Here is a 14,246-nt window from a genome sequence, read left to right as displayed (position 1 = left end):
ACAGTATTTGGGCTCCTGCCTGAATTCAGGTCTGTTCTTGGCCACATTTGCATGACTTCATGTCAGTTTTTTCTAGGAGTATTAATGTACCAAACTACTGCTGAAACTGGAGGTGCCTGGGTTCTATGGTAACTCTAATCACCTGAACACTGTTGGGTAATGGTCATGTCTTAACTTTCAGGGTAGTTGTGAAAGTGAAAACTGGAGGGAGACTCTGGGAATGGCTCAAATAAGTATTCCCCCAGGTAGGTCCAGCTCAGTGTGTTACCCAAGAGACAGCCTTGTGAAACCCAGGAAGACAGCAGAATTAACAGCCTCATTTTAAGATAGTGTCCCAGGTGACAATAAAGCCATATTCCTTTCTCTTAATTTCTTTTAATTCAAAACTTGGTAAACTGTTTAAAATTTTGCTTAATTCTGTGATTGAGGTCCAGGAGTTTCGAGTGAACTTTTTTAATGACCTCCTCTAAAATAGGATCAGGCCCTGGGATGGCAACAAAATGTCTCCAATGTGAAACAGTTTTTAGTCTTGCATTATGTAGTAGGGAGCAGACTTTTCTGTGGGAAAAGGTGGATTCCGTCTCCCAGGCATGGGACAATTAATCTGTACTTATGTATTCCCTGCAGAAATGAAGTGCTCTGACCATGTCAGGGTTGCGTGATGTCTTTTCTTGATACACGTGAGGCATTCACAGTGCTCCTTGTGGTCTTTTAGTCTGCCCAACTGAACAAATGCTCTTGTGCAGAGAAGTGTGGGCTGTGGAGGGTCTGTGAGAAGCCGGTCACCGGGATTCCCAGTCCCTGAGGATGGGGATTTCCAGCCCTTACTGTAGGAGTGGATTCTTTGCCATTTCCTTAAAGCTGATTTCGAGAGTCGGCTGGAACTTGGAGCTGTTACCACGGTGCAAAGAAAGGAGTAATTTTACTTATAACTGAAAGAAACTGGGGAAACTTGTTTGGTTCAGACAAGTTTGTGCTGGGGAGACTCGGAGGCACCCGAGCAAGCCGAGCCTCTCCCTGTTCTTGCTCCCGGCAGGCAGCGAGCTCCGCTCCCGGCATGGGCTGCTGTTTAACCCAAGGGGGCTGCTCTTGGTAATTACAGCGTGCAGGCATTGAGAGCGGTTTTCCCCAGGGCTGCTGGGAGGGGTAAGCTTGGATAAAGATGAGGAGGGGGGAGGAAGAAAAGTTTTGCTGTGAATTCTTCAGCCATTTAGTGCAAATTCCTGTAATTACCGTCTTTGTGTCCTGTCCCAATGGCACATAATGCAGCAGAAGCCTTTCCTAATTGAGACCTTACAGGAGGTACAAATCCCTCCTTTGTTCAGCCTGACAAATTAGTGCCAGAAAGTGGCAAGGTCCGAGTGGGAATCAAAGGCAAGCAACACAAAGATGGAACTTAAGGCTACAGTAATAACCCTCTCTAGTCCTGCAGGGGTGGGAGGGAAGGAAAAGTAATGACCAATGAAAAATGAAGGGGTTTTTTGTTATAAATTCCCTTGACATGACAGCACCTCAGGGCTGCTTTATTTATTTAGGAAAAGTGATTAAATAGTAATACAACAGGGCAGACCATTGTCTTCCGAGCTACCCCCCTTCCTACAGCCCCCTGCTGCCTTGGCTAATTGATTGACAATGAACCTCTGATAAAGAAGGTTGATGGAAGGACCTGATGGGGACAGGGTTTTTTTAATTTATTTTCTCTTTGCAGTCTTTGTAGGGTTCCCCTCACAGATTTTTTTCTGTTTTAAATGCTCTCTGCACCCCCCTTTCCTTTTCTCCCTCAGTAAAACCTTTTCAAGGAATTGCTCCCAGACGAACAGCTGACATTCACAAGCAGGTAGGGAAGAATGTGAATGAATGTCTGTGCCTCGCTATTGACAAGTTTATCTCAGAGTCTGACTAGCACTTTTCAACTCCTGATAGAAGCCAGGGCGGTGGTGTCAGATGTAGCCATGGGGCAGGGGGGACAAACTGTTGATACACTGGAGTCAGAAGGGCAGCTTGAAAAAAAGTTTTCTTCTGCTTGATCAGCAGATACAGAAGCTTTCCCCCAGATTTCTAACTCTTTGTCTTGCTGCAGAGGGCAGGGCATTATTTCTCATAATTTAAAAAAATGAACAAATAGGCCACTGATTAACAGTGAAAAGGAAGGGTTTTTTTACAAACACTTTTACCTTTGCAGCCATTATTTATATTTTTGGCTTGGAACAGCAACACGTTTTGGAACGTGGGGTTAACTAGAAACTTCTGACTGCAGTGGCAGCGTCCTCTGTCCTTTGCATGTTGATATAACTGCAAGCTTGATCTTGCCCTTATGCTGGGATACAGCAGTGTTCCTGTGGGGACTCTGAGCAAGAGTAGCAGCTGAGAACATTGATCTGCTCAGGTGAGATTGGAGGAATCTGCCCCTCATCTTCAAATGGATGTGAAATGAAAGGTGCTTGCAAGTCCAAGCTTGTAAATACCAGGTTTTATGATTTGTTCATTATTGTGTAGGAAATGAGAGATATGCATCATGTTGAGGTGATTTGTTGTAGGGGTGTTATTATTTTTGATGTCTTTATTTCACCTAGATTCAAGAGAAATCTCTGAACTGTTATCCTAAATTTGGGATCAGGAAAGTTCCCTGAAAACATGTCTTTGCAAGTGCAGCATCTTGCAGGCAGTGGTAGCTGGTTGTGAGTACTCCAGTGGCTGTCCTGTCTCCCTGTTAGGCCATCTATGGGGCTTCTGGGGAAAGGTAGGCATTTCTTCTGGAGGTCTGGAAGGAGAAAATATCCTTACCTGCCCTTCACTATCTCTAATTCTTTGTCATGTGCCTTCACTTTTCCATAAATGGGGAAGACAAATGGTCTTTGCTCTTGCCTCCTGTTTTTGCACAGGTCCTGTTCTTTTGATATCTTTCTTGTTTCACCTTTCATTTCTTTTCTCCCTGTCCTTTATTAAAACAAACATTTTTTTTCTGAAGAAGTCAGTTGCATCTTCCAGGTGCTCTTGTTACTTAGACAGCAAGTCCTAATGGATGTAAGAATTTCTGCCTTCCTGAAAATTTGCTCTTTTCCTTTTTCTGTGTGGCTTTCCTTGCTCCTTTTCTGGAGTGCCTTCTGTCTTTTCCTCCCTGCTTTCTCCCTGTCTCCACACTTGCCAAAAGGATAAATACTGCTGTTAGGGCTCCACTGACTTGGCTGGCTGAGCTGAACACTGAACACCAGGTGCGGAGAAGCCAAGGTGAGTAAATGGGCTGCTTCCTGAGCTTGCAGTCCTCTCAAATGGAGCAGCAGGTGGAAAACTGTTGCTTTTCAAGGAGTCGTTCTGCACCTAGTGCTGTGATCATGTGTGTAGTTGGGGGATGGCCCAGTGCAACATGCCCAGCTCATGCCGCCTCTGCTCTTCCTCATGCCAGTGGTCTGAAACCAGTCCCTACTGCAGTGAAAATAAAATTGCTTTTTTTTTCTTTTTTCCCCTCATTGAAAAGAAAGTATTTTCCTAGTAGCTTGCAAGCCAGCAAGTGTGATGTAAAAAAGTAGCCAAAATAGCCCACTGCAATACTGACTTTGTTCAACTTCTCAAAAAACCATATAGTTGAAACTTGTCAAATACAGGTAGTGGAGAAGGAAGAATTTAGCAAATACTTTGTGAACTGTCATCACACCCACTTATTTCTAGCATGTCACTGAAATAAAAATACTGTGGGAGAAATCTTAGAAAATGTAGCACAATAATAAAATACCATGAGGTCCTTTGGAGGGCTGTCGGTACTGTTGTCACATTTTCAGTCCCAAGGAACAATTGTTCTCACCTGTCCAGGGCTTTTAGGATTGTGCTTTTTCTAAGTGCTCTATTTGTTTTGTGCTTGGTTTCGTTTCAATTGATCTCTTTGTTCCAAGGCTTCAGCAGCTTTTTGCCTTCCCTGTGTTTGAGACTCTGTAAAACCCCTTAAGAATATGTTTTGCACTGCAAAGGTTTTATTAAGTATCTCCACTTTAGACCCCAGTCTTGTGTGTGACTTTCAGGCCCTGTTGCTTTCATTCAAAAGTAAAACTTTCACTGCTAACAGTGGTATTTCTAAACTCTTTCTTTGGTAGTCAGAACCAACTGAGAAGAAAAAAAAACATGGTCTAAATTAGTATTTAGAAAATACACCATGTCTGAACTTGTTGGGAGGAGTGGAGAGAGGGTTTCCAGACAAGTGTGACTGCAATTTATGTAGCAAGGAGTACTTTATTTGCAACAGTCCTATGTGTTTGAAAACCCAAGGTTACTGGTCCACAGTGCTTTGCAATTGCAGCTCTTTTTTGGAAAACATTTGGAAGATACCACATGCTTGAGTTGATTAAACCTGTTTATCAGCAGTTATGATCACAGAAGCTATTTAATCATCATTGGTAAGGCCAGTGAATTCTTCAGTTCTGTTTTTAGGATGGCTTGACTAGTGAAAGTGGCAGTGAAAATTATTAGCTTTGTGTAAGCTGGTAGATTTGGTAGAATCCCTCCTGGGATTTGGCTGGCACCTTCACAGGATGAGATTTTCTCCCTCAGGGAATTGGGTTTGGAGTGGGCCTGCTGTTGCCCTGAAGGGCAGTTTAGATGAGTACTTGACCAGTCCAGTGTCTGTCCAGCACCCTGATGTGCTGTTTGCAATCCTCAGCTGGTGTTTTAGTGACTTTGTCTCAGCCAGAACTTCTGATGCATCTGTCGTGGTTGATGAATGTACATATTCCTCCTGGCTTGTTTGAAGGGTGCCTGTGCTGCCTGTGTGGGGATAGGTGACCCCATTGCTCTAATCTGCCTCTGTGAACAACTCTGCAGGTTGTCAGTATGTTCTTGGGCTTTTTTATTGTACTGTTATGAGTTCAATTCAGCTGTGTGTGAACATGTCTCTACTGTCAGCATAGGCTGTTTGTTCTTGGCTATGCCTTGTTTCTTTCTGGCTTGTGAGTACTAGGTATTAGTTTCACTGCCCCCAAAGAATTCTTGGTTGCTTGGGGAATTTTTTAGTCCATTGTGAAACTAATCTTGATGGATCTTTTGGCATAAAGTTCGAAGAAAAGAGTGCCAAAACCAGGGAGTCTAAATGTCCAAGTCTCACCTTTGTTGGGATGGAAAAAGCCACTTGACACACAGCTAGGATTTTTAGTCCTCTTTTATTGATCACCTGTTTTCTTGACTTATATATGTGAGGTGCAAGCTTACACTTTGAGTTTTAAGTTCTTTTGGAGTTACATTTGCAGGCTTAACTGCTATTAGTTTTATTGGGAAGGCAGAATTTAGCTGTGTAACCTGCAGCATGCTTGTACAGCTTGTACAGCCATCATCTACAGAGGATAGTATAGACTGGCAGACTGTTGTGTATGCACACATATGTGCTATCACCTGGCTTGTTTCCAACAGTGTTTTTTGTTCTGTTGGTTGTTCGTCTTCTTAGAAAAAGCCACAGCTCTGGGGGTTCAGCATGACTGATGTAAAGAGCATTGTTTACTTCACCTACTGCCAGCCGTCTGAATATTGGATGTCTACACTAATCCAGTCTTTGCTGGTTGGAGGGAAGCCTGGGTGCCTGGGGAGGGATTAGTCTCCCCTGCCCTGGAGAGGTGCTCTGAGACAGTGCCTGTGAGACATCTCAGCAGGCTGGGATGGGTCACTCTGTAATGACCAGTGTCCCCAGCCCAGACTAGAGCCTGTAGGCACCAAGCCTGCACTGGGTAGGCTAAGTCAGCTGAGCTGGAAAGTGTAAGACAGGAAGGACAGGGCTATGCATTGTATCTTCAAATGGCACTAATGAAGTCAGGAAGTCTGTTATTTTATCACTTAGCCCTGAGCTACAGCTATTAGTCAAGGTTTCTACTATCTTAGAATGGTTGGTTGATCCTTTGGAGACAATTTTTTTAAAAAATGCAACCCATCCTTAATTCTTGAGAAGCTGATCTGGTTTTTAATTAAAGTGGGATTTATACATTGCTGATGTAAATAATATGGGGTTTATATGTTTCTTAGGTAATTATAATTTGATAGGGTCAAATCCACATGGTTTCAACATGGAAAAGTTTCTGATATTAATCTATTAAGATTTTGTTGTCTTTTTTTTAAGTTCATAAGAAGCTCATGAAAAATATAGGCAAGATGAGTAAAGTGTCAGACATTGCTTGAAGGTTTGTAAGTTTTTAATTTTTTTCTTTAGAAATAAAATTACTTTGAAGAGAAAGTAATGGTGGGAAAAGGACAAAGTGTAATGAAAAGGCAAACCTGGGCAGGCATGAGGGAGAACTAAGCTGGATTTGTTAGTGTGTCTTCCTTGTGAGTTTGAGTTTTCCCATGGTGGAGTGAATTGGAATAGATGCACAGGAACACAAGGCAAGCAACTGAAATAATTCTCACTTTCTCTTCCTGTTTGTGCTGGGCAGATAGAGCAATGTTGTGTGTCTGATCTAACACTGGAAATTTGTTGCTATGCTCCTTCTGCTTAGTCTGCTTTATGCCTTTATTGAGCTGAAAGCCTTTTGAAGTCTGTGGGTCATTTTCTTTTCTTCATATTGTATGTTGTTTCTAAATGAATTAGCTTCTAAGCTAATCTGTCACAGATTTAATTATAGCATACAATCACAAGGGACTTGTTTTTTTCTGATACTGAGCAAGGAACTTTACTGAATAAGGAGTACCGCTGTGTACTTGATTCTAGTTTGGTCTTCCACTCTCTGTTTTGCTGTGGAACTACTCCAGTCTTCACTTGTTAAAAGATTAAAGAAAAAGGTATCTGGATATAAAGACTCATATTTTGTGTCCTCCTTGAGCACAAGAGCATGCAACACCTTGAAAGTGTCAGAAATTGTTTCTTGTGTTTGCAGAAGAGGAATTATATTCAAGTGTCTTGGATTCCTCCTCCATACTAGACCACCTTAAATCAAGGAGAGAGTCTTGTTACAACTTTTTAACCTCATCTTCTGTACTACTTTCTTCCTGAAGTCTTCACACTTGGACATGAGCCTCTTGATACTAATACTCCTGTTGTGCTCACAGACATGTTCTTGAGAGAGGTTCATCTGTGTCCAACAGCACTTTCTTGCTGCTATTTTTCCTAGCCCCCATTTTCTTTCTTTGATTCCAAGGCTGTTTTGTTATATTTTCTGTGATGAAAGGTTTTGGATTACTCCTTCCCTCACTTTGCTAACAGTATACCTAAAGCTGCATTTCTTCCCTCTGTAGCTTGCTCTGTAACATTCTTTAGGTAGGGATGATTTTGGGTACCATTAAAAATCACAGTATTCTCTTTTCATTAGGCTCAGGGTTTGTCAGACCTTTGTACAGATGTTATATAGACAGTATTCTGTGTGAGCATTAGGAATAGGTGAGAGAGACTTGGTGAGAGTTGTGCTGCTTTTTTCCCCCCATCCTGTGAAAGGTGCTTTCTCTGGTTATATAGGCAAGTGAGAGTTTTCTGTGCAAACACGGTCCCTTCCCAAACCCGGAACTCTCTGTTGAATTGTGCTATCAATCCCTGAGGTGGTCAGCTACTTCTGATTATCCTCCTGGGAGAGGTGCTCAAGAGCTTAAAGCCAGAAATCAGTACTAGCTTATCTTCTGGTAAACATGATAGCAATTTATGCACAGGTGTCCCAGTGTAGGACTTGTGAGGGCATTAAGCCAATAGATATTCCTTCTTCCTCTTCTTCATCTCTCATTCTTGCTCTGTTTTTTTCCATCTTAAAAAACCAAAGTATTGTAAGTGGTCTATGCCACAGAAATATGTTTATCACACTACATCACTTTGAACTGCATAACTTCAAAGCAAATCAGTGCTTTGATAACTTCATTTGAAAGGGTTGTAGAAATAGCCATCATTATGAATCACAACAGATAGGAATGAAAAAGATGGTGAGTTTCAAACAGCAAAGCTTGTAAGATAGGAGAAAATGTAAGGTGCATGCCAGTGCCACATTCTCATCTAAAATCCCCAGCCATACAACTGTTATGTAGCTTTCCAGAATATGATTTTTTGAGGATGTGTAGAGAAATGATAAATACTCTGTGTAAAAATGTGTTTCTGAGGAGCAAGGAAACAAATATGGGCTCAAGAAAGGGCTGTAACTGGAAAGAATGCAATTCATGCTGCTTGGTAGGAATTTCTTCCACTTTCTCCTCTTCATAAAGCCACTCTTCCTGAATATAAAGGGCATCCAAAATTGCTTACTGAGACCCTCCTCACTCCACAGACCTTCTTTCAGCTCTTATGGACTGGACATACAGAGGGGAAGAGAAAAATGGCGACTTCTCAATTGCAAATGTTTTAGTTTAGGATGCTGGCAATTCAAATTAAACTTTAGTTTGTTCTTGCCTTCAGTCTAATATGTAGGAGTTAGGGCATTGAGGCAGACTAGCATCCTGTGGAGTGTCAAGTGGGTGCACAGTGGTAATTAGGTAAAATCAGTGTGTCCTGTCTCATCCTCATCCCCAGACAAGTAAGTGTTGGCTACTGGGAAATGTTTATAAAGGTCTCAGTGACACTGGGCTGGGAGACTTCACTCGTATTCAGACACAGTTTTACCAGCAGTACTTTCTGGCTGGTCCAAACACATTGAGCTAGAAAATATATGTCATTTAGTAGTCTCTGTTTCGTCCAAAGTGAGATGATGGCCATATGTAATGAAAGCCCAGACTGGAGCTATTTGATGTATGCAGGGAGATGCCTTGGTGGTTTTTGGGATAAGAAATTCAGAGGCAGCTAGTAAGGAGAAAGATTCAGACCTTTCACTTCTTTTAGCAAGGCTGGTGCAGAAGAACATGCCCTACTGAGGTATTGCTAACACAAACACCCTCTCTCAAGGTTTGTTTCCATTTAGTTTGGGAAAGAGGAATGCCCTTTTTCTTAGATTTCTCTGTTGCTTTACTTCTCTGTTTTCTTTACAGAGAGGCAATATTTGCCTCTGTTGTGCTTTTAAGAACATGAGCTTAGCAGCAGTTTGAGTACCTTCTGCAAGCACCTTCCAGGACTGCTACTCAGCTGAGTGTCATGTCAGACAAACAGCACTAGTATTTCATGTCTCATCAGTGGTTCAAACCCTTCACCTTTGTGTATGAATGCATTTTTAAAACTGAAAAAAAATAGACCTGTATGTACTACACAGCACTGATACTGGGCTTACTACCAGGTGTGCCAGCTGACTTCATCCATGCCAGCATGGTAGAGCAAGACTGCTTGGGAACTCTTTCAAATGACCACTGGGAAAACTGTGGTTTTTTAAATAAGTAAAAGAACAGAGAGAAATTACCTTTTGTTTGCACTAAGGGTAATATGAAGTTGTTGGTTTCTAAGTTCTGATTCCAAGCCACAGTCATCTTTTTTTAGTAACACACTGCTGAAATACCTGAATTTACTTTGCTCTTATAGAATGGATACCTGCATTCTTTCTGCCCTAAGAGACTGCTTCGCAAAACATGCTGCTAATATTTACCACACAAAAAATTATTTCTACAATGATAATAGTTTACTGTCATAATGTTAGAGGTTTCTGTTTGATTATTAGCTAAGATGAGATCACATTTTTGCATTATTCATGTTGAGTTATACCACTTGAGATACATGTTTATACTTATGCTCTGGTTTTGTGAAGGGTAAAGGAGGAGTTATTATCATAATTATCTCTTTCATCAGCTGACTTATTTATATATTTGTCTTTTCCAAGAAACTACATATCCTCACTTTAAAAAAAAGGGAAGGAGAAGAGAGAGATGGAGATAGGATATGTCCCACACTGAGTCACTTCATAGTGCATATGGCAAGGAATCGGTGGCCAAATGGCTCTGGAGTGTGGAAGAGGAGGAAGTGATCTAATTGTATGGGTCAGGTTATTCTAATTATTTTGATTAGAGCAGAGGAGACATGGTAACATCAGTTGATGTGGGGAAGGAGGAGTTCAATGTATGCCTAGAGTAGCTGAGCTGCAATCTTTCCTCAAATCAGGATAGCTTCTACAGTGGGGAAAAGGTGCATTCAACAGGAGAAGTTACATAATTACACTAAATGAAACTGATTTGACTTGTACATGGAAAGCTCTGTTTAAACAATACTTCTGCTATAAAAGTGATATACAGGTTTTCTGCTGGTGGGCATTTCTAACCATCTGAGCACACAGCATACGGTGGAGCAGAGCTGTAGTGCTGTGGCTGCAGCTGTAAATGTCATATGGGGACTGGCATTTGAAAGAAAAGAGAAATACCGTCACGTGTGCTGTGTCAGAGAGGTGTTGTCAACAACCACAGACATCTCGCTCTCTCTTACCCAAGCATTTTTAGCCTTGCTTCCTGAGCAGATTTTTTAATGTGACTGTGCTCTCTGAATTTAACCATCCACTCTTATATTAATTGAACCTGTTGGCTCGTTTAAGTCACTATTGAAAGACAGAGGTGTCGAGTACATTGAGTTTTTATGTGTTTTGTGAAAACAGGTGGTCAGGTGAAGGAGAACTCTTCATTAGTTCTTTCTAACTAACGCAGCAGCTTTTGAATACATTGTTTTACCCCAGGGACTCCACACAAGAGGGCATGGGAAGAGGCAAGGGATCCAGCTGTGAAAAAAGTACAGGCAGACCTCAGACCTTGTAACACACAGGGTAATCCAATCGTAAGGAAAGAAAACCCTGCTGGAAACTGAGCTGTGTTACTGCTGCTAGTCAAGAACCACTCATTCTCAATGTGACTGCTGCTCACAGTTATTATTCATGGTCTGACTGTGGTTTGCCTTGGCTGTGCTAATTCTGTGGCTGAATCCTACCTGCCAGGTCAGCATCCCTTTGGGCTGTCAGCAGGGGCTGCCTTGCACTCCTCCAGGCAGGCAGTGCTGACCCATCCCGCCGTGGGGAAAATGGGAGCTCTCTAGAGCAAGCTCACAGTGCTTCTGTGGTCTGGTGTTTCCTGTTCAAGCTCCAGGGCATGGTTTTCAGATGGCCACGTCTTTTAAATGCCCATTGTCTCAAATTTAGTCTTCTGCCTTAGTTTCTTGAGAAGCGGTAGGTATCCTTTCACTGCTGTCTGAACTTCTTGTCACAGATGCCCAAGTTAGGGTGTGCTTTTTCGGCACTCGTCCAAGAATACTGATATTTATTCCTCTATCTTTTAGAGAATGATAAATGTCTCATTTGATCCCATCCTGAGTGCGTATCTCATGATGTACAAACCCATACTTTTTCTCTCTCTCTCTTCTCTAGGCTGTCAGCGCTCCATAGGTTTGTCCCATGGGAAAGCCAAGGTGTGCAGCTACAGTGGATGGTATTACTGCAGCAGCTGCCATGTGGATGACAGCTTCCTCATCCCTGCACGGCTGGTTCATAACTGGGACACTTCCAAATACAAGGTAATCTCCCTGGAGGTTGGTTTGCAAGCAAGGGAGCTGAATTGCTCTTTAGACAGAACACCACAGATATTTCAGCAGCCTGAAGGTTACAGGCATTGACTGCTAACACTGTCTTCTTTGTCCTTCTTGTCAGAAGGAGCCACTTTCTCTCAACAAGTCAGATGTTTTCATCACAGTTTCCTTAGCCAGGCCTAAGGTGTTCCTCCCCAGGAGCACCCATGCTCCTGTTTCTTGGTGGCATCTTGTTCATTATTGCTGATTTGGTTGTTCAGGAGACAGGGAGAGATAGCACACTGCAACTTCTCTTTTAGCCTAATCTTTGTGGTCCTTGAGGAGTACCTGTTTCATTAGCACCAGGGACTAAGCGTTGGCACTGCTTAATGGTGGATGCTAAATTGTGGAAACTGTGTTTGTGAGGCCCAGTACGTCCTGTCTCTTGGCATTAATGTTTCGAGGACACTGGAAGGACATTCTTACAGTGCTTGATTGGATCAGACAGACAAAAGTAAGATAAGGAGAAAATTCTGTGGTTGTTCACTTGTCACACAAGAGCTTTTCTAAAACTTTTGTGATCTGCTATTTGCTGCTGCCTCAGTGGCTGGTTCCTAGAAAGGGGCAACTGATTACATGCCTCACAGCATTATGCCAGCAAACACAGTAGCAGTGTTGTTTCACCATCTCAGGCAGTGCTGAGATGCTGAAGAATAACAAACTCATAAGGAATCATGACCATACTAGAGCCACAGACCTTGCAGCCACTGTTAGGAGACGTTGTTTGATGTTTTGTGTCTGTGAATATTATTATTATGTGCTATTTGAAAAGGAAAAAATAACCAGTAAGTGCCCTATTAGAGGAAAAGCAGGTCTCTCTTGAAGAAAATTTGTCAGACGGGGAGATTATTAAAAGATAGCCAGAGCCTGCCATCAGGAAAATGATAGTCTTGTGCTGTGAAATGCAAGATTCTTCAGAGTTGCAAAGTTCATATGTGGGGAGACAAAAAATCCTTCCATGCCTAGAAGTTAGGAAGAAATATTTAAAAGTTCTTTCTTTAGATGCCTTTACCAAGGACTAAAACTGCCAGCCCACAGTAACATCAGCAGCCCTGATATGGGGCTAGTAGATGGTAAGGCAAAAATCTCATATCAAGCTGTCAGTAATACTACCAAGAAAATAAACTGATTTATTTTCTAAATCTGTAGTGTAAAAACCATGCTCTATGCTCTATTTCCTGTGGTCTTCATGTGGGAAGCTGAGGCACAAAAGCAAGTGAGACTTTTAAGCTTAAATATTCATTAAAAATTTAATCTACTGTCATCTCACTGTAATACTTTTTGTAGACAGATGGAGCAGAGAGGCGGTGACTTGGGAACACAAGCACATTCTGTGCAGACACTTTACCAGTCTTTGTCCTAAAGAGCTCAGAGAGGTGAATTTAAGAAAGGAACACAGTCCCTTAGGTAGGAAAACACTACAGCATCCCCAGCTATTAGAGCTGAAATTAAGACTGGGTGGGAAGGTGAAGAGGACGTCATCTGCCACAGTGGCATTGTGACAGCTAAATTGAGAGCACTGGTTGGATCTCCTCAACTCCATTCTATCCACATATAGCATTAAAATAACAAGTAATTTGTCTTGGGGTTTTTCCCTTCCTCTTCAGTTCTGCATAAATGTGCTTTTATTTCTGTCTGTGTTATACCTCCTGGGGAAGGAACTAAGTGTTGCTTTTCTGAGAGAGAATGTATATTTGCCTGCACTTTCACATCTGCATCTCTTTTCTCCATTCAGAGATCAGGTTTGGTGTTTATTTCAACTTAGTGCTGGCTGCTGTACTTAATAGTTGTAATGAAACTGTATAATTCCTTGGCAGTGTGTTGATTAAATGTGCAATCCCAAGCACAAGTACAAGCTGGGCGGAGAAAGGATCGAGACTAGTCTTGCGGAGAAGGACTTGGTATCATGAGACCCCACCTGGAGCGAGTACTGTGTCCAGCTCCCAGTTTTTGTCTGGCTCCAGAGCTGGCCCCCAACACAAGAAAGGTGTGAACCTGTGAAGAGACTGAGAGAGTTGGGATTGTTAACCTGGAGAAGAGGAGGCTTTGGGGAGACCTTATAGCACCTTCTAGTACTTAAAGGGGCCTACAAGAAAGTTGGTGAGGGACTTTGCACAAGGGCAAGGAGTGATAGGACAAGGAAGAACGGCCTTAAGCTGAAGGAGGGCAGGTCTAGTTTAGATATTGGGAAGAAGCCCTTTATTATAAGGGGGATGAGGCACTGGAACAAGTTGCCCAGAGGGGCTGTGGACTCCCCATCTCTGGAGGTGTTCAAGACCAGGTTGGATGTGACTCTGAGTAACCAGTTGTGATGGAAGGTGCCCCTGCCCATGGCAATGGGGTAGGAACTAGGTCATCTTTAAGGTCCCTTCCAATCCAAGCCATTCTGTGATTTGGCAAAGACATGTATCTCACCTCACTTCCTTGAGGTGATCTTAATAGTAATAATTTTCTTTTGGCGTATTTTTAAAGGACACTTAATTTGTCAGCATTTCACCTCCCAAAACTGGCCAGTGTGCCCACACAAACCTGTGTAGCAACATCCCAAAATGAAGATAAACAACTGAGCTGCTTCTAAACACACAACCCTACCCCCTGCAGGTAGCCCAACAATGCCTGAAAGTTGGAGCTCCCGGGTGAGGAGCTTGCTCCTGGTTGTGCTAGTGGCACACCCCAAGAAGGTCCTGCAGGAAATAAGCACATACCACATTTGATGGTCAGAACTGAATCAGGGCTCCAGTCATCAAAAGGTGCTGTTTTACACAGTCTGAAAGGTGCCTGTCAATCCACCAAATGGAAGCAAAGTTGAAAGAAGAATTTGTAAACCTGCGCTCCTTCCCACTGCCACCTT

At 42.5% G+C, this 14,246-nt stretch overlaps 1 protein-coding gene across 5 annotated transcripts in view; it reads left to right on the top strand.

Moving 5' to 3' along the window:
* PLEKHM3 (pleckstrin homology domain containing M3) overlaps window positions 1–14,246 on the top strand; it is an 88,211-nt gene that overhangs the window by 22,788 nt on the left and 51,177 nt on the right. For all 5 annotated transcript variants that reach the window (XM_071562489.1, XM_071562487.1, XM_071562486.1 and 2 more), the window contains exon 4: window positions 11,199–11,344. In XM_071562489.1, the coding sequence (XP_071418590.1) occupies window positions 11,199–11,344 (146 nt within the window). The remainder of the gene's footprint in view (window positions 1–11,198; window positions 11,345–14,246) is intronic.

Source organism: Pithys albifrons, chromosome 8 (genome assembly GCF_047495875.1).
Source record: "Pithys albifrons albifrons isolate INPA30051 chromosome 8, PitAlb_v1, whole genome shotgun sequence".
Classification (NCBI taxonomy): Eukaryota; Metazoa; Chordata; class Aves; order Passeriformes; family Thamnophilidae; genus Pithys; species Pithys albifrons.
Note: the sequence above shows the minus strand (reverse complement) of the source record. Positions and strands in the feature narration are given on the sequence as shown.